Source organism: Bombina bombina, chromosome 5, assembly GCF_027579735.1.
Source record: "Bombina bombina isolate aBomBom1 chromosome 5, aBomBom1.pri, whole genome shotgun sequence".
Taxonomy (NCBI): domain Eukaryota; kingdom Metazoa; phylum Chordata; class Amphibia; order Anura; family Bombinatoridae; genus Bombina; species Bombina bombina.
Window position 1 is genome coordinate 480395549 of NC_069503.1, and position 20649 is coordinate 480416197.

The 20649-nt window shown below is 43.2% G+C and overlaps 1 protein-coding gene across 1 annotated transcript in view; it reads right to left on the reverse strand.

Annotated features, from left to right (window-relative positions):
- Positions 1–20649, reverse strand: part of LOC128660492 (uncharacterized) — a 212942-nt gene that overhangs the window by 24550 nt on the left and 167743 nt on the right. Inside the window, exon 16 of the mRNA XM_053714379.1 lies at positions 18137–18263. Coding sequence (XP_053570354.1) covers positions 18137–18263 — 127 coding nt within the window. The remainder of the gene's footprint in view (positions 1–18136; positions 18264–20649) is intronic.

Here is a 20649-nt window from a genome sequence, read left to right on the forward strand (position 1 = left end):
CTCTTGCCAGAATAGATAACAAACAAGGAAGATGTTTGTCTTAAATCCTTAGTTGCTTGTAAATAGAACTTTAAAGCACAAACTACATCAAGAATGTGTAACAGACGTTCCTTCTTTGAAGAAGGATTAGGACACAGAGAAGGAACAACTATTTCCTGGTTAATATTCTTGTTAGAAACAACTTTAGGAAGAAAACCAGGTTTGGTATGCAAAAACAGAATTTATGTTTACCTGATAAATTACTTTCTCCAACGGTGTGTCCGGTCCACGGCGTCATCCTTACTTGTGGGATATTATCTTCCCCAACAGGAAATGGCAAAGAGCCCAGCAAAGCTGGTCACATGATCCCTCCTAGGCTCCGCCTACCCCAGTCATTACGACCGACGTTAAGGAGGAATATTTGCATAGGGAGAAACCATATGATACCGTGGTGACTGTAGTTAAAGAAATAAATCATCAGACCCTGATTAAAAAACCAGGGCGGGCCGTGGACGGACACACCGATGGAGAAAGTAATTTATCAGGTAAACATAAATTCTGTTTTCCTCCAACATAGGTGTGTCCGGTCCACGGCGTCATCCTTACTTGTGGGAACCAATACCAAAGCTTTAGGACACGGATGAAGGGAGGGAGCAAATCAGGTCACCTAAATGGAAGGCACACGGCTTGCAAAACCTTTCTCCCAAAAAATAGCCTCAGAAGAAGCAAAGTATCAAACTTGTAAAATTTGGTAAAGTGTGCAGTGAAGACCAAGTCGCTGCCCTACATATCTGATCAACAGAAGCCTCGTTCTTGAAGGCCCATGTGGAAGCCACAGCCCTAGTGGAATGAGCTGTGATTCTTTCAGGAGGCTGCCGTCCGGCAGTCTCGTAAGCCAATCTGATGATGCTTTTAATCAAAAAGAGAGAGAGGTAGAAGCTTGCTTTTTGACCTCTCCTGTTACCCAGAATAAACAACAAACAAGGAAGATGTTTGTCTAAAATCCTTTGTAGCATCTAAATAGAATTTTAGAGCGCGAACAACATCCAAATTGTGCAACAAACGTTCCTTCTTCGAAACTGGTTTCGGACCCAAAGAAGGCACGACTATCTCCTGGTTAATGTTTTTGTTAGAAACAACTTTTGGAAGAAAACCAGGTTTAGTACGTAAAACCACCTTATCTGCATGGAACACCAAGATAAGGCGGAGAACACTGCAGAGCAGATAATTCTGAACTCTTCTAGCGGAAGAAATTGCAGCCAAAAAACCAAACTTTCCAAGATAATAACCTTAATATCAACGGAATGTAAGGGTTCAAACGGAACCCCCCTGAAGAACTGAAAGAACTAAGTTGAGACTCCAAGGAGGAGTCAAAGGTTTGTAAACAGGCTTGATTCTAACCAGAGCCTGAACAAAGGCTTGAACATCTGGCACAGCTGCCAGCTCTTTGTGAAGTAACACAGACAAGGCAGAAATCTGTCCCTTCAAGGAACTTGCAGATAATCCTTTCTCCAATCCTTCTTGAAGAAAGGATAGAATCCTAGGAATCTTTACCTTGTCCCATAGGGAATCCTTTAGATTCACACCAACAGATATATTTTTTCCATATTTTGTGGCTAAATTTTTCTAGTTACAGGCTTTCTGGCCTGAACAAGAGTATCCAATAACAGAATCTGAGAACCCTCGCTTTGATAAGATCAAGCGTTCAATCTCCAAGCAGTCAGCTGGAGTAGGACCAGATTCGGATGTTCGAACGGGACCTTGAACAAGAAGGTCTCGTCTCAAAGGTAGCTTCCATGGTGAAGCCGATGACATATTCACCAGATCTGCCTACCAAGTCCTGCGTGGTTACGCAGGAGCTATCAAGATCACCTACGCCCTCTCCTGATTGATCTGGCTACCAGCCTGGGGATGAGAGGAAACGGCGGGAATACATAAGCTAGGTTGAAGGTCCAAGGTGCTACTAGTGCATCTACTAGAGTCGCCTGGGATCCCTGGATCTGGACCCCGTAGCAAGGAACCTTGAAGTTCTGACGAGAGGCCATCAGATCCATGTCTGGAATGCCCCACAGTTGAGTGATTTGGGCAAAGATTTCGGATGGAGTTCCCACACCCCCGGATGCAATGTCTGACGAATCAGAAAATCCGCTTCCCAAGTTTCCACTCCTGGGATGTGGATTGCAGACAGGTGGCAGGAGCGAGTCTCCCGCCCATTGAATGATTTTGGTCACTTCTTCCATCGCCAGGGAACTCCTTGTTCCCCCCTGATGGTTGATGTACGCAACAGTCGTCATGTTGTCTGATTGAAACCGTATGAACTTGGCCCTCGCTAGCTGAGGCCAAGCCTTGAGAGCATTGAATATCGCTCTCAGTTCCAGAATATTTATCGGTAGAAGAGATTCTTCCCGAGACCAAAGACCCTGAGCTTTCAGGGATCCCCAGACCGCGCCCCAGCCCCATCAGACTGGCGTGTCGGTCGTGACAATGACCCACTCTGGTCTGCGGGATGTCACCCCTCAGCGACAGGTTGTCCAGGGACAGCCACCAACGGAGTGAGTCCTCTGGTCCTCTGATTTACTTGTATCTTCGGAGACAAGTCTGTATAGTCCCCCAATCCACTGACTGAGCATACACAATTGAAATGGGTCTTAGATGAATGCGCGCAAAAAGGAACTATGTCCATTGCCGCTACCCATCAAACCGATCACTTCCATGCACTGTGCTATGGAAGGAAGAGGAACGGAAGGAAGTATCCGACAAGAGTTTAGAAGTTTTGTTTTTCTGGTCTCTGTCAGAAAAATCCTCATTTCTAAGGAGTCTATTATGTTCCCAAGAAGGGAACTCTTGTCGACGGAGATAGAGAACTCTTTTCCCACGTTTCACTTACCATCCGTGAGATCTGAGAAAGGCCAGGACTATGCTCCGTGTGAGCCTTTGCTTGAGGAAGGGACGACGCTTGAAATCAGAAATGTCGTCCAAGTAAGGTACTACAGCATATGCCCCTTGGTCTTAGCACCCGCCAGAAGGACCCTAGTACCTTTGTGAAAATCCCTTGGAACAGTGGCTAATCCGAAAGGAAAGCGCCACGAACTGGTAATGCTTGTCCAGGAATGCGAACCTTAGGAACTGATGATGTTCTTGTGGACAGGAATAATGTAGATACGCATCCTTAATCCACCGTGGTCAAGAATTGACCTTTCTGGATGGAAGGATTGTTCGAATGGTTTCCATGTTGGACGATGGAACCTTGAGAAACTTGTATTAGGCTCTTGAGATCTAAATTGGTCTGAACGTTCCCTCTTTTTGGGAACTCACGAACAGATTGGAGTAGAACCCCATCCCCTCGTTCTTTTAATGAACAGGATGAATCACTTCCAGAAGATAACCTTGGAAGACTATTTCTAGCGCCAGGATCCAGAACATCTCTTGCCCAAGCCTGAGTGAAGAGAGAGAGTCTGCCCCCCACCAAATCCGGGTCCCGCGATCGGGGGCCCCGCATCTCATGCTGTCTTGGGAGCAGTGGTAGGTTTCTTGGCCTGCTTTCCTTTGTTCCAGCCTTGCCTTGGTCTCCAGGCTGGATTGGCTTGAGAAGTATTACCCTCCTGCTTAGAGGACGTAGCACCTTGGGGCTGGTCCGTTTCTGCGAAAGGGACGAAAATTAGGTTTATTTTTGGCCTTGAAAGACCTATTCTGAGGAAGGGCGTGGCCCTTGCCCCCAGTGATATCAGAGATAAACCTCTTTCCAAGTCAGGGCCAAACAGTGTTTTCCCCTTGAAAGGAATGTCAAACAATTTGTTCTTGGAAGACGCATCCGCTGGACCCAGTTTTTAACCAAAGCGCTCTGCGCGCCACAATAGCAAACCCAGAATTTTTCGCCGCTAACACTAGCCAATTGCAAGGTGGCGTCTAGGGTGAAAGAATTAGCCAATTTAAGAGCACGAATTCTGTCCATAATCTCCTCATCAAGAAGAAGAATTACTAATAATCGCCTTTTCTAGCTCATCGCACCAGAAACACGCGGCTGTAGTGACAGGGGAACAATGCAGTTGCAATTGGTTGTAGAAGGTAACCTTGCTGAACAAACATCTTTTTTAGCAAACCTTCTAATTTTTTATCCATAGGATCTTGGAAAGCAACAACTATCTTCCTATGGGTATAGTGGGTGCGCTTGTTTAGAGTAGAAACCGCCCCCTCGACTTCGGGGACTGTCTGCCATAAGTCCTTTCTGGGGTCGACTATAGGAAACAATTTTTTAAATATGGGGGGGAGGTACGAAAGGTACACCGGGGCCTGTCCCATTCTTTATTAACAATGTACGCCACCCCGCTTGAGTATAGGAAAAGCTTCGGGGGGCCCCGGGGCCTCTAGGAAACTTGTCCAGATAATCACAATCATCCAAATTGGATAACACCCCTCCTTAAGCAGTAGGCGGCGAGATGTTCCAACTTAAATTTTAAAAGTAATCACATCAGGTTCAGCTTGTTGAGAAATTTTTCCTGAATCTGAAATTTCTCCCTCAGACAAAACCTCCCTGGCCCCCTCAGACTGGTGTAGGGGCCCTTCAGAAACAATATCATCAGCCGGCTCATGCTCTTCAGTATTTTCTAAAACAGAGCAGTCGCGCTTTCGCTGATAAGTGGGCACTATTGGCTAAAATGTTTTTGATAGAATTATCCATTACAGCCGTTAATTGTTGCATAGTAAGGAGTATTGGCGCGCTAGATGTACTAGGGGCCTCCTGTATGGGCAAAACTGGTGTAGACGAAGGAGGGGATGATGCAGTACCATGCTTACTCCCCTCACTTGAGGAATCATCTTGGGCATCATTTTTACTAAATTTATTATGACATAAATCACATCTATTTAAATGAGAAGGAACCTTGGCTTCCCCACAGTCAGAACACAATCTATCTGGTAGTTCAGACATGTTAAACAGGCATAAACTTGATAACAAAGCACAAAAAACGTTTTAAAATAAAACTGTTACTGTCACTTTAAATTTTAAACTGAACACACTTTATTACTGCAATTGCGAAAAAGTATGAAGGAATTGTTCAAAATTCACCAAAATTTCACCACAGTGTCTTAAAGCCTTAAAAGTATTGCACACCAAATTTGGAAGCTTTAACCCTTAAAATAACGGAACCGGAGCCGTTTTTATATTTAACCCCTTTACAGTCCCTGGAATCTGCTTTGCTGAGACCCAACCAAGCCCAAAGGGGAATACGATACCAAATAATGCCTTCAGAAAGACTTTTCTATGTATCAGAGCTCCACACACATGCAGCTGCATGTCATGCTGTTCTCAAAAACAAGTGCGCCATACCGGCGCGAAAATGAGGCTCTGACTATGATTAGGGAAAGCCCCAATAGAATAAAGTGTCTAAAACAGTGCCTGCCGATATTATTTTACAAAAAATACCCAGATTAAATGATTCCTCAAGGCTAAATATGTGTAAATATGATCGATTTAGCCCAGAAAATGTCTACAGTCTTAATAAGCCCTTGTGAAGCCCTTATTTACTGTGTGAATAAAAATGGCTTACCGGATCCCATAGGGAAAATGACAGCTTCCAGCATTACATCGTCTTGTTAGAATGTGTCATACCTCAAGCAGCAAAAGACTGCTCACTGTTCCCCCAACTGAAGTTAATTCCTCTCAACAGTCCTGTGTGGAACAGCCATGGATTTTAGTAACGGTTGCTAAAATCATTTTCCTCATACAAACAGAAATCTTCATCTCTTTTCTGTTTCAGAGTAAATAGTACATACCAGCACTATTTTAAAATAACAAACTCTTGATTGAATAATAAAAACTACAGTTAAACACTAAAAAACTCTAAGCCATCTCCGTGGAGATGTTGCCTGTACAACGGCAAAGAGAATGACTGGGGTAGGCGGAGCCTAGGAGGGATCATGTGACCAGCTTTGCTGGGCTCTTTGCCATTTCCTGTTGGGGAAGAGAATATCCCACAAGTAAGGATGACGCCGTGGACCGGACACACCTATGTTGGAGAAACTACCTTATCTGCGTGGAACACCAGGTAAGGTGAATCACACTGCAAGGCGGATAATACTGAGACTCTTCGAGCCGAAGAGATGGCTACCAAAAACAAAACTTTCCAAGATAACAACTTAATATCTATGGAATGTAAGGGTTCAAACGGAACCCCTTGAAGAACTGAAAGAACTAGATTTAGACTCCATGGCGGAGCCACTGGTTTATAAACAGGCTTGATTCTGACTAAAGCCTGAGTGAACGCTTGAACGTCTGGTACCTCTGCCAGACGCTTGTGTAAAAGGATAGACAGAGCAGATATCTGTCCCTTTAAGGAACTAGCTGACAATCCTTTCTCCAATCCTTCTTGGAGGAAAGACAATATCCTGGGAATCCTAATCTTACTTCACGAGTAACCTTTGGATTCACACCAACAAAGATATTTCCGCCATATCTTACGGTAGATTTTCCTGGTGACAGGCTTTCTAGCCTGAATCAGAGTATCTATAAGTGACTCAGAGAAACCACGCTTTGATAGAATTAAGCGTTCAATCTCCAAGCAGTCAGACGCAGAGAAATTAGATTTGGATGCTTGAACGGACCCTGTATTAGAAGATCCTGCCTCATTGGCAATGTCCATGGTGGGACAGATGACATGTCCACTAGATCTGCATACCAAGTCCTGCGCGGGACTTCAGAAACACCGAAGTCTTCTCCTGCTTGATTCTGGCGACCAGACGAGGGAGAAGAGGAAACGGTGGAAAAACATAAGCCAGATTGAAGGACCAAGGCGCTGCTAGAGCATCTATCAATACTGCCTTGGGATCCCGGGACCTGGACCCGTAGAGAGGAAGTTTGGATTTCTGACGGGACGCCATCAGATCCAATTCTGGAGTGCCCCATAGCTGAGTCAGCTGGGCAAATACCTCCGGGTGGAGTTCCCACTCCCCCGGGTGAAAAGTCTGACGACTTAGAAAATCCGCCTCCCAGTTGTCTACTCCTGGGATGTGAATTGCTGAGAGATGGCAGGAGTGATCCTCCGCCCACCTGATTATTTTGGTTACTTTTGTCATCGCTAGGGAACTCTTTGTTCCCCCCTGATGATCGACGTAAGCTACAGTCGTGATGTTGTCCGACTGAAATCTGATGAATTTGGCTGTAGCTAGTTGAGGCCATGCCTGAAGAGCATTGAATATCGCCCTCAGTTCCAGAATGTTTATCGGGAGAAGAGTTTCTTCCCGAGACCATAAGCCCTGAGCTTTCAGGGAGTCCCAGACCGCACACCAGCCTAACAGACTGGCGTCGGTCGCTACAATGATCCACTCTGGCCTGCGGAAACATATTCCCTGAGACAGGTGATCCTGAGACAACCACCAGAGAAGAGAATCTCTGGTCTCCTGGTCCAACTGAATTTGAGGAGACAAATCTGCATAATCCTCATTCCACTGTTTGAGCATGCATAGTTGCAGTGGTCTGAGATGTAATCGAGCAAAAGGGACTATGTCCATTGCTGCTACCATTAATCCAATTGTCTCCATGCACTGAGCTACAGATGGCCGGGAAATGGAATGAAGAGCACGGCAAGTAGTTAAGAGTTTTAATTTTCTGACCTCCATCAGAAATATTTTCATTTCTACCGAGTCTATGGAAAGAGAACTCTTTTTGATGTTCACCTTCCACCCATGAGACCTCAGAAAGGTCAACACAATCTCCGTGTGAGACTTGGCTCTATGGAAAGACGGCGCCTGACTTAAGATGTCGTCTAGGCCACTGCTATGCCCCGCGGTCTTAGGACCGCCAGGAGGGACCCTAGCACCTTTGTGCAAATTCTGGGAGCAGTGGCTAAGCCGAAGGGAAGAGCCACAAACTGGTAATGCTTGTCCAGAAAAGCGAACCTGAGAAACTGGTGATGATGTTTGTGGATAGGAATGTTTAGGTATGCATCCTTTAGATCCACAGTAGTCAGATATTGACCTTCCTGGATCATTGGTAAGATTGCCCGAATGGTCTCCATTTTGAATGATGGGACTCTGAGGAATCTGTTTAGAATTTTTAGTTAATATAGATTTTTATTGTAGTTTTGTTTGTATCATCGAAACACAGTAAACAACAAAAATTCAAGAAAAATGTACAGTGTAACAACAGTTATAACACATTACGTTTCATCCAGAATGAAAAAAAGAGAACTTGACTTTGTTGCGCACCAACCGCTGTCAATGCATACACAGTCCTGTTTAGAACCTAACAACTGGTAGTAACCTGAAGCGAATGGTAAAAACATATTAGGTTACTCTGCAATTTGCTATAGAAGTCTGAATTATCTCAACTTCTTATTGTGTACAAAGTACATGATAGAGAGAGAGAAGAAGAAAAGTTATGAGCAGAAGGGAAGGGAGTGGGGGGGGGGGAAGCGGGGAAGGACTTATACAGGACTTCCACCATTACCTCGTAGTGTCTGACTTAATGTCTATTCAGATCTGAGATAACTTTAGATCTTTGAGGTATGAACCTAGATGTAAAAAAAGCCTTTCACAAACCCTCTATTCTGGTTTTGGATGTGTCATATATAATCCAGTAGAACCAGACTTTCTGGAAGCGCTGACATACTGTAATAGTGTCTAATCTTTAATATAACTTCACCCCAAGATGGAGCACTCTCCTTCCAGTGGCGTGCAATACACACCCTGGTTGCTGTGCAGGTTATCTTAATAAATTGGTTTATATATTTACTCAACTCTTTAAGTCTAATATGTAGTAGTGCATGTTCCATTGAGAGTTTAATGGGGCTGTCCAGAATGGAGCTTAAAAAGCGTGATAGTCTATTCCATGTTCTACGTGAGTGTGGACAATCCCACCACATGTGTTTGTAGGAGCCCTCCTCCTCACAGCCTCTATAACAGAGTTTGGTTCAGTGTCTAACTGCATGTGAGGTAATCAATGGGGTAAGATACCAGCGAAAGTCAGTTTTGATATTGTTTTCTCGCATGTCAGCGCTAAGCAACCCCCTACCTGCATTATATAGAATCCCATACCAGGTTTGTAAGTCAAAAACCTTACCAAGGTCTGTTTCCCATTTAACTTGTAAAGGGGTTTTAATATTCCCTGAGGCGCACTGAATTGCTTGATATAATCGTGATATTGTCTGTTTGGGTCTCGATCGCGAACTACATATAGATTCTAGGGTAGTAAGAGATCTACACGGGCTTATTGATGTAAGATGGTGTATCGTAGAAGAGATTTGCAAGTATAAGAACCAATGAAGTTTAGTGGGGTGGAGTTTTTCTTGTAGTTGTTTATAAGTGAGAATTTTACCCCTCTCCAATATATCTGCTATCCTGTACAATCCCCTGTTTTCCCATTTTTTAATAGTTGGAATATGTTCTTTATTAATTATACAACCTAATGGTGTTTTGACAGAACTATGTGGAAGTAGCTGGAGAGTTGAAGTAAGTTTGGACCATTGCTTGATCATGAAGTATGAGATAGGGAAACTAGTGTGATTTTTGCCAGTACAGCTTTTTCGGTCCCACAGTACCAATGATCGTGGTTCTAAATTGTTTAGAATTTTTAGATCCAGGATGGGTCTGAAAGTTTCCTCTTTTTTGGGAACCACAAACAGGTTTGAGTAAAAACCCAACCCTTGTTCCGCAATTGGAACTGGGTGGATCACTCCCATTGTATGTAGATCTTCTACACAGCGTAAAAACGCCTCTTTCTTTGTCTGATCTGTAGACAGACGAGAAATGTGGAACCTTCCCCTTGGAGGAGAGTCCTTGAATTCTAGAAGGTATCCCTGGGATACAATCTCTAATGCCCAAGGATCGTGTACATCTCTTGCCCAGGCCTGAGCGAAGAGAGTCTGCACCCTACTAGATCCGGTCCCGGATCGGGGGCTACCCCTTCATGCTGTCTTGGTGGCAGCTGCAGGCTTTTTGGCCTGTTTACCCTTATTCCAGCCCTGGTAAGGTTTCCAGGTTGCCTTGGGCTGTGAAGCGTTACCTTCTTGCTTTGCAGCCGGAGAGGGTGAAGCGGGGCCGTTCCTGAAATTACGAAAGGAACGAAAATTAGTAAGATTACTAATAAGTAAGATTGCACCACTAGTAGCAAAACGATTAACCCCTTAATGCCCAAACCGGAGCAGCCTAAAGCCAACACCCGGTTAAAATTACTACAGCACCTTGCCACAGCACTGCTGTGGCCCTACCTGCCCTTAGGGACCAGATTTGGGGGAATATCGCTTCCTTTAGGCCCTCAAACAACAGCAGGACCCTCCATGTGAAGCAGCATGAACTATGTAATTCTAACTGCGCATCTGAGGAGTGAAATTAGGCCCCTCCCACTCTACTCCGGAGCTGTGAGGCCTAAGAAATCACTCCAAAATGAATAAAAAATAGCCATGTGGGTAATAACCCCAGAAAGAACCCAAAAGGACTTTCAAAGTGTCTTTTTTTTCCTAAGAAAACAATCGATTGCCCTGAATTAGTGTCAACCAGCCTAATTAGCCCTGTTATGTAAGCATTCAATTCCTTACAAAGTCTCGGAACATAGCTTACCCTCCCCTCATGGGGATATTGTCAGTCTCTTCTAGCATTATCTCAGCCTTGTCTAGAAATAAATGACTGAACATACCTTATTGCAGTTCCCCTGCAAACTGTTCCCCCCAACTGAAGTTTTCTGGTACTCCTCAGTCCTGTGTGGGAACAGCAGTGGATTTTAGTTACAAAATGCTAAAATCATTTTCCTTTCAGCAGAAATCTTCATCACTTTTCTGCTAGAGAGTAAATAGTACAAACCGGTACCATTTAAAATAAACTTTTGATTGAAGATAATAAAAACTACAATTCTAACACCACATTCACTTTACCCTCCAGAGAGAGACCCTAGTGCTTAGAGCCGGCAAAGAGAATGACTGGGGGGTGGAGCTAGAGGGGGAGCTATATGGACAGCTCTGCTGTGTGCTCTCTTTGCCACTTCCTGTAGGGAAGGAGAATATCCCACAAGTAAAGGATGAATCCGTGGACTGGATACACCTTACAAGAGAAAAAGGAGTTAGCTAACTTAAGAGCTTTAATCCTGTCTAGAATATCGTCTAGCGGGGTCTCCACCTGTAGAGCCTCCTCAAGAGACTCAAACCAAAAAGCCGCTGCAGCAGTAACTGGGGCAATGCATGCAAGAGGCTGGAGAATAAAACCTTGAGGTATAAAAATTTTCTTAAGGAGACCCTCCAATTTTTTATCCATAGGATCTAGGAAAGCACAACTGTCCTCGACGGGGATAGTTGTACGCTTAGCTAGGGTAGAGACTGCTCCCTCCACCTTAGGAACCGTCTGCCACGAGTCCCGTATGACGGCATCTATGGGAAACATCTTTTTGAAAGCAGGAGGGGGAGAGAACGGCACACCTGGTCTATCTCATTCCTTAGTAATAATTTCCGAAAACCTCTTAGGGACTGGAAAAACATCAATGTAAACAGGCACTGCAAAGTATTTGTCCATTTTACACAATTTCTCTGGAACCACAATGGGGTCACAGTCATCCAGAGTCGCTAAAACCTCCCTAAGCAAAAAGCGGAGGTTTTCAAGCTTAAATTTAAACGCTGTCATTTCAGAATCAGACTGAAGTAACGCCTTCCCTGAGTCTGAAATGTCACCCACAGATAGAAGCTCACCTGCCTCGGCTTCTGAGCATTGTGAGGGTATATCGGACACAGGAATTAAAGTGTCAGAAAGCTCTGTATTAGTTCTAGCCCCAGAGCTGTCTCGCTTTCCTTGTAACCCTGGCAGTTTGGAGAATACCTCTGAGAGGGTAGCATTCATAACTGCCGCCATGTCCTGTAAGGTAAAAGAATTAGACGCGCTAGATTGGCGTCACTTGAGCGGGAGTTATAGGTTCTGACACATGGGGAGAGCTAGATGGCATAATCTCCCTCTTTTCAGTCAGAGAATCCCCTGGAGATAAATCTTTAAGCGCCATAATATGGTCTTTATAGTTTATAGAAATATCAGTACATTTGGTACACATTCTAAGAGGGGGTTCCACAATGGCTTCCAAACATATTGAACAAGGTGTTTCCTCTATGTCAGACATGTTTAACAGACTAGTAATGAGACAAGCAAGCTTGGAAAACACTTTAATAAAGGTGAAACGGCAATTAAACAAAAACGTTACTGTGCCTTTAAGAGAAAAAAACTAGCACTTAAACTGCAAAACAGTGTAAAAATACAGTTAAGTCTTTGAAATTTTTACAGTGTGTAAGGGACTAAAGCAACATTGCACCCACTTGCAAATGGATGATTAACCCCTTAGCCCCAAACTGGATTGAAAAACGTTAAACGTTAAGTCAATTGAGCACCTTGCCACAGCTCTGCTGAGGCTCCTACCTGCCCTCAAAAACGATTTTGTGCAGAAATAACCCCTTTGAAATGGTCCTCAGATGCCAGAGGACTCCTCTAGGGAAGCTGGATGTCTCAGTCTGAATTAAAACTGCGCAGTTAGAGTGCTAAAATAGGCCCCTCCCACCATGTACTGGATGTCAGAGGGGCCTTAAGAAAATACTCCTAGGAGTATCTGACTAGCCATGTGGAAAATAGGCCCCAAATAAAGACTTATCTCCCTCAGATAAAAAACGTCCTATTTATGAAATCATGTAAACGTTTTGTCACTAAGTAATATGAGTATTAACATGAGTATTGCCCTGTTTTGTAAGCATGATCCCAGTCGCTGTTAAATCACTGCATCAGGCTTACCTCAAATACACCAGGCTCTGTCAGCATTTTCTAGAACTTATTCATCTCTCTAGAAATAAAAATGCTGAACATACCTCAAAGCAGGTAATCTGCAGACCGTTCCCCCAACTGAAGTTTTCCCATATTCTTCAGTTATGTGTGAGAACAGCAATGTACCTTAGTTACAAACCGCTAAGATCATCAAACCTCCAGGCAGAATTCTTCTTCTAATTTCTGCCTGAGAGTAAAACAGAGCTGGTACCGTTTAAAAATAACAAACTCTTGATTGAAGGTAAAACTACACTAAGTCACCACATATCTCTTGATACTTTCTTTCTTGTCGAGAGTTGCAAGAGAATGACTGGGGGTGGCAGTTAGGGGAGGAGCTATATAGACAGCTCTGCTGTGGGTGTCCTCTTGCAACTTCATGTTGGGAAGGAGAATATCCCACAAGTAATGGATGAACCCGTGGACTGGATACACCTTACAAGAGAAAGATTGAACATCTGAAACATCTGCCAGACGTTTGTGTAGCAAAATAGAAAAAGGAGAAATCTGTCCCTTTAAGGAACTTGCGGACAACCCTTTCTCCAATCCTTCTTGGAGAAAAGCTAAAATCCTGGGAATCCTAACCCTACTCCATGAGTAGCCCTTGGATTCGCACCAATAAAGATATTTACGCCATATCTTATGGTAAATCTTTCTAGTAACAGGCTTGCGTGCCTGAATCAAGGTATCAATGACCGCATCAGAGAACCCCCGCTTAGATAGAATCAAGCGTTCAATCTCCAAGCAGTCAGTTGCAGAGAAATTAGATTTGGATGATGGAAGGGTCCCTGAATGAGAAGGTCTTGCCTCAACGGAAGCCTCCACGGTGGCAGAGATGACATGTCCACCAGATTGGCATACCAAGTCAAGCGAGGCCACGCAGGAGCGATGAGAATCACCGAAGCCCTCTCCTGTTTGACTTGAGCAATCAACCGGGGAAGGAGAGCAAATGGAGGGAACACATAAGCTAGGTTGAACGACCAAGGCACTGCCAAGGCATCTATCAGTTCGGCCTGAGGATCCCTGGACCTGGATCTGTATCTCGGGAGCTTGGCATTCTGGCGAGATGCCATGAGATCCAGCTCCGGTCTGCCCCATCTGAGAATCAGGGTGGCAAAGACCTCCGTGTGGAGTTCCCACCTTCTGTCATCGCCAAGGAACTCCTTGTTCCTCCCTGATGATTGATGTAAGCCACTTTCGTGATGTTGTCCGACTGAAACCGGATGAACTTTGCCGAAGCCAACTGAGGCCAAGCCTGAAGAGCATTGAATATTGCCCTCAACTCCAGAATGTTGATTGGAAGTAGAGACTCTGACCGAGTCCACACACCCTGAGCCTTCAGGGAATTCCAGACTGCACCCCAACCTAGTAGACTGGCGTCCGTTGTCACTATCACCCATGAGGGTCTGCGGAAGCAAGTCCCTTGTGACAGATGATCCTGCGACAACCACCAAAGGAGAGGGTCTCTTGTCTCCTGATCCAGATCTATCTGAGGAGACAAATTTGCATAATCTCCATTCCACTGTCTGAGCATGCTCAGTTGTAGAGGTCTGAGATGAAAACGAGCAAACGGAATGATGTCCATTGCCGCCACCATCAATCCAATTACCTCCATGCACTGAGCCACTGATGGCCGAGGATTGGACTGAAGGGATCGGCATGTATTCAGAATCTTTAACTTTCTGACTTCCGTCAAGAAGATTTTCATGGATATAGAATCTATTAGAGTTCCTAGGAAGGGAACCCTTGTCTGTGGAATTAGTGAACTATTTTCTAGATTCACCTTCCACCCGTGAGTCCTTAGAAAGGATAGAACAATGTCGGTATGAGACTGTCAGCTGATAAGACAACGCCTGGATCAGAATATCGTCCAGATAAGGCGCCACTGCAATGCCCCGCGGCCTGAGAACCGCCAGCAGAGACTCTAGAACCTTTGTGAAGATTCTGGGTGCAGTGGCCAGCCCGAAAGGAAGGGCCACAAACTGAAAATGTTTGTCCAGAAAGGCAAACCTCAGGAACTGGTGATCTCTGTGGATAGGAATATGAAGATAAGCATCCTTTAAGTCCACGGTAGTCATATATTGACCCTCCTAGATCAATGGAAGAATTGTCCGAATAGTCTCCATCTTGAAGGATGGGACTCTGAGAAACTTGTTTAGACTCTTGAGATCTAGAATGGGTCGGAGCGTTCCCTCTTTTTTGGGAACCACAAAAAGATTTGAGTAAAACCCCTGCCCTTGTTCCTGTTTTGGAACGGGACAAATTACTCCCATAGTAGAGAGGTCTTTTACACAGGTAAGAATGCCTCTTTTTATCTGGTCTACAGACAATCGTGAAAGAAGAAACCTTCCCCTTGGGAAGGAATTTTTTTATGTTTAAATCTTTTTATTGAATTTTCACAAATTGTAAAAAATGACATGTTTCGTCAACGAAAATGACAATAAAACAAACAAACATGAACAATACAGTCTACAAACGAATACTCTTTGCCTGTGCTTAGTTATTACAATACAAATAAATACACTTCTAGTCTCTTACTCTCAAAAGATTTCTAGGGACATGATCTCTAAAATATCCTAGTTTCAAGTGTTATCTAGGTGGTTGAGGATCTTGCTCTTTTTAACTTTTCTGTGTACATTATATAGGGTTCCCATTGTTGGGTAAATTGGTTTCTGGAGTTCAGAACAGCTGCTGAGGCACTGGCCATAGTATAATGATAGTCAATTCTTTTTTTGACATAGTCGAATGTGGGGGGGTCTACTCTCCAGAATCTCGCTATTGAGATTCGCACTATGGTACAGATTATTGCTATTAGTTTGTGATGTCTTTTAACATTGTCTCCTATAGGAAAGTGCAGCAAAGCTTGTTCTGGAGATAAGTTAAATTCAGTCTCGAAAATAGTACTTAAAAATGTGGAGGTTAGATCCCATAACTTTTTAACCTTATTACATTGCCACCACATATGGAAATATGTCCCTTCTTGGGAAGGAATTTTTGAACTCCAACTGATACCCTTGAGACACAATTTCTAGTGTCCAGGGATCCTGAACGTTTCTTATCCAAGCTTGGCCAAAGAGAGAAAGTCTGCCACCTACTAGATCCGGTCCCGGATCGGGGGCCACCCCTTCATGCTGTCTTGGTAGCAGCGGCAGGTTTCTTGGGTTGTTTACCCTTGTTCCAACCCTGGTTAGGTTTCCAGGTGGGTTTGGCTTGAGAATAATTCCCTTCCTGTTTAACAGAAGAGGAAGAGGGGATTTCCTTGAAGTTTCGAAAGGAATGAAAATTACTCTGTCGTCCCCTTTGTTTAGCTGTTTTGTCCTGAGGGAGGAGGTGACCCTTACCTCCCGTAATGTCAGAAATGATCTCCTTCAAGTCAGGCCTGAACAGAGTCTTACCCTTGAAAGGAATCGCCAATAGCTTTGATTTAGAGGACACATCCGCAGACCAAGATTTTAACCATAAGGCTCTTCGCGCTAAAATGGAAAATCCTCAATTCTTAGCCGCCTATTTGGCAATCTGAAAAGCGGCATCGGTAATAAAAGAATTAGCCAGTTTAAGGGCCTTAATTCTATCCAGGCCGTCGGTTGTAATAGGGTATTTGAAAGCACAACTGTCCTCAATAGGGATAGTCGTATGCTTAGCCAGGGTAGAGATAGCTCCCTCCACCTTAGGGACCGTCTGCCAAGAGTCCCGAACGGTGTCAGCTATAGGGTACATTTTCCTAAAAAACATAATTTATGTAAGAACTTACCTGATAAATTAATTTCTTTCATATTAGCAAGAGTCCATGAGCTAGTGACGTATATCCCATACGTCACTAGCTCATGGACTCTTGCTAGTTACATGAAAGAAATAGGGGAAGGGGAGAACGGGATACACGGTCTCTCCCATTCCCTTGTAATAATTTCCGAAATTCTCTTAGGAACTGGAATAAGAGGGGACCTCTAAGTATTTGTCCATCTTACTCAATTTCTCTGGCGGAACCACAATAGAGTCACAGTCGTCCAGAGTCACCAAAACCTCTCGTAGCAAAAGGCAGAGGTGTTCAAGTTTAAATCTAAATGACATGACGTCCGAATCTGTCTGGGGTAATGCACTTCCTGGCAACTTAGATAAAACTTCTGTAAGAGTGGATGACATAACTGCAGCCATATCCTGCAGAGTAAATGAAGCAGACGCCGTTGAAGAACATGGCGTCACCTGAGCGGGCGTTAAAAGGCTGTGACGCTTGGTGAGAAAGATGCGGCATACCCTGAATTTCATCAGTCTGAGGACATTCATTAGATATATCTCTATTAAAGAAAATTTGCTCTTTACACTGTAAATCCCTTTTCACATCCCCTGCACGTGGGCCTTGGCAAAATAAGTGCTATACTTAAAAAAATCCCCCAGTCACCTCGCCGTAGCGGCTCCTACCTGCCTCCACGTGATCAGCCTCAACTCCTCAAGTACGGCGCACCTAAGATCTCTTGTAAAATATTACCACAAGCGGACTTAGGAGCCGTGAGGAGACGCAGTTCTAATGTCCTCTACCGGAACTCAGTCGAATAGGAACTGCGCTGCAAAGCGTGCAAAAAACTAAGTCCCGCCCTTCGTGGGCAGAAACACCCGATCAACAAGAAAAATACCGCCATGTACCGGAGTCTTATTATGTAAAAACACAACCCCTCCGGAACTATCCCCAGCGTCAGCCACCTCTATGTAATAAATGTATAGAGCAATGCCCGTTATAGTACACACCAACACAGTAAATCCCAGCGCTTCTAGGCTAACACAGCAATGCCAGAATGTCTGGATAAATAAAACAGTATGTCAGTACATTCCACATATCCCAGCGCTTCTATGCTACTCAAAATGCCAGAATGTCTGGAATGTTAAAGGGATGCCCTTCCGTAGCCCCCAATAGAACAGGTCAGGTACAGTTAATTCTGAGAATCTAAACTAACACCTCACTTTCCCTCTTCCTATCACTAACGCAGGCAAATAGAATGACTGGGTTGGAGGGGAAGGGAGGAGCTATTTATGCAGCTCTGCTGTGGAGCTCTTTGCCGCCTCCTCCTGCTGACCAGGAGGCGATATCCCATAATAAGGATGAAATCCGTGGACTTGTCATATCTTGTAAAATAAATACATTTTTGGAGCAATGTGCAGTATGTTGAGTATTTAGAAGCTCCAGCATTTGTGAAGAAGACTTATCTGATCAGAAACCTCAAAAAACAGAGGTGGTGGTCAATATGAACATTGTTTAATGATAAAAAATGCGAGAGAATCTTTTTTAAATTTTTACTTGTATAAACGAAAGATTAAGCTTTTTTTGTTTTCGTATGTTAATTGAACGTTTGGTCAAAAATAATAAAATGGCAATGTATATATTTTTTTATGTTACCTGTAGCTACTTGGTTATGTTCTTTTCCAGGTCCAATATGTAGCTGAGATGGTTTTTCAAAAGTGCCCAGTTTATTAGTAGATTCTAATATTGCTAAAGCCACATTATTAGCTTGGACAGTAAAAGCCTAAAAATCAGAAAGAAAGAAATGACACTATAATGAGAGCAGGAAATTAAACCATGTCTTATGTTTATAACACACTAATGTCAATGTCGACTGAAATGTTCTAATGTCAAGGTCTACTTAAAAGGGCCATTATACACTCATTTTTTCTTTGCATTAATGTTTTGTAGATCTAATTATAAAGCCCATAAAGTTTATTTTTTAAAAATGTATAATTTTGCTTATTTTTAAAGAACATTGCTCCTAACCAAGCCCCAAAGTTTTATTTGAATACCATCAGCTACCTTCTCCAGCCTGCTCCTGTTTGTGTAAAGGGTCTTTTCATATGCAAAAGAAGGGGGAGGGGGGGAGTGTCTTATTTCCCACTTGCAGTGGGCTTTCCAACAGAGCTAAACTGAAAGGTTCTAAGTAAGTTTTTAAACAGTTTTATACTGAATTTTTATATCAGTATCTGTGCATCTTATTCTTTATAGTAGTGTCTATTACATACAGTTATATGAAAATGAGTGTATACTGTCCCTTTAAAGTTGTGTTCCAGCTGTGGAAATTCCTTAGGAATGGTGTGTAGCTACACCATTAAATTACATGAATTTAAACTGTAAACTACTGGAGACCAAATGACTACCAATACAGTGCTTGAAGCTCACACATAGCCTAAATGAAAAGACAAAATCAGGAGACAGCACAGAGCGCTGGAACCATTCTCATTCTCCAAATAAGCAATAATGCAACTCCCTCTTCACTGGTGGTAACATCCCTGTTACTGTATGTGTAATTACAATATTTAAAGAAATACTGTACATGCAGCTTGATTCACTATTAAATTTGATTTATTAAGATTTGTTACTGGATTTCTATTCCAGGTGGATAAATGGTTAGTTTTTGTAATAGGAATTTCTTCACACAAAAATATAATTTTTTAAAATAAATTAGTTATTTCTAATCATAAGTTTGGTAATTTTAGATTTTTCTTTTTTTTAACAAAAATATACACCTTGAAAAATTTGCTGTGACAAAGTTTTGGTAAAAAGTATTCACCTATTCACATTTGCAAACCATGTCATCTGCTATGCAAAGCACAAATGAGTGGGAAGATACATCAGTAATTTTACTTATTTAAAAAAATAAAATCCATAAATTTCAAGCAAAAATGATCTCTCTCACTAGTCACATTAAATATGAAGTTCATCCATAGACTCAATAGGCAAGGGGTGTAGAATTTACATAGGCTTCATTGGTTGATTAGTGGAGGGATGGGGCAAGTCTCATACACCTTAGTTTGTTCAATTTGGAGAGTAGGGTGTTTATATTTAATTTTGATTAATTCATTCTTTAATTAGAAAAAACAGAATTTATGTTTACCTGATAAATTTCTTTCTCCTACGGTGTGTCCGGTCCACGGCTTCATCCTCACTTGTGGGATATTCTCTTCCCCTACAGGAAATGGCAAAGAGAGCACACAGCAAGAGCTGTCCATATAGTCCCCCCTCTGGCTCCGCCCCCCAGTCATTCGACCGATGGTTAGGAGAAAAAGGAGAAACTATAGGGTGCCGTGGTGACTGTAGTGTATGGAATAAAAAATTTTCAAACCTGACTAAAAGCCAGGGCGGGCCGTGGACCGGACACACCGTAGGAGAAAGAAATTTATCAGGTAAGCATAAATTCTGTTTTCTCCTACATTGGTGTGTCCGGTCCACGGCTTCATCCTTACTTGTGGGAACCAATACCAAAGCTTAAGGACTCGGATGAAGGGAGGGAGCAAGTCAGGTTACCTAAACGGAAGGCACCACGGCTTGCAAAACTTTTCTCCCAAAAACAGCCTCCGAAGAAGCATAAGTATCGAATTTGTAAAATTTGGCAAAAGTATGCAGAGAAGACCAAGTCGCTGCCTTACAGATCTGATCAACAGAAGCCTCGTTCTTGAAGGCCCATGTGGAAGCCACAGCTCTAGTAGAGTGAGCTGTAATTCGTTCAGGAGGCTGCCGTCCGGCAGTCTCATAAGCCAATCGGATGATGCTTTTCAGCCAAAAAGAAAGAGGTAGCAGTAGCTTTCTGCCCTCTCCTCTTACCAGAATAAACGACAAACAAAAATGATGTTTGTCTGAAATCCTTTGTTGCTTCTAAATAGAATTTTAAAGCACGGACCACATCTAGGTTGTGTAACAAACGTTCCTTCTTTGAAACTGGATTCGGACATAGGGAAGGAACAACTATTTCCTGGTTAATATTCCTGTTGGAAACTACTTTTGGAAGAAACCAGGTTTGGTACGGAAAACTACCTTATCTGCATGAAATACCAGATAGGGAGAAGTACACTGCAAAGCAGATAATTCAGAAACTCTTCTAGCAGAAGAAATAGCAACCAAAAACAGAACTTTCCAAGATAGTA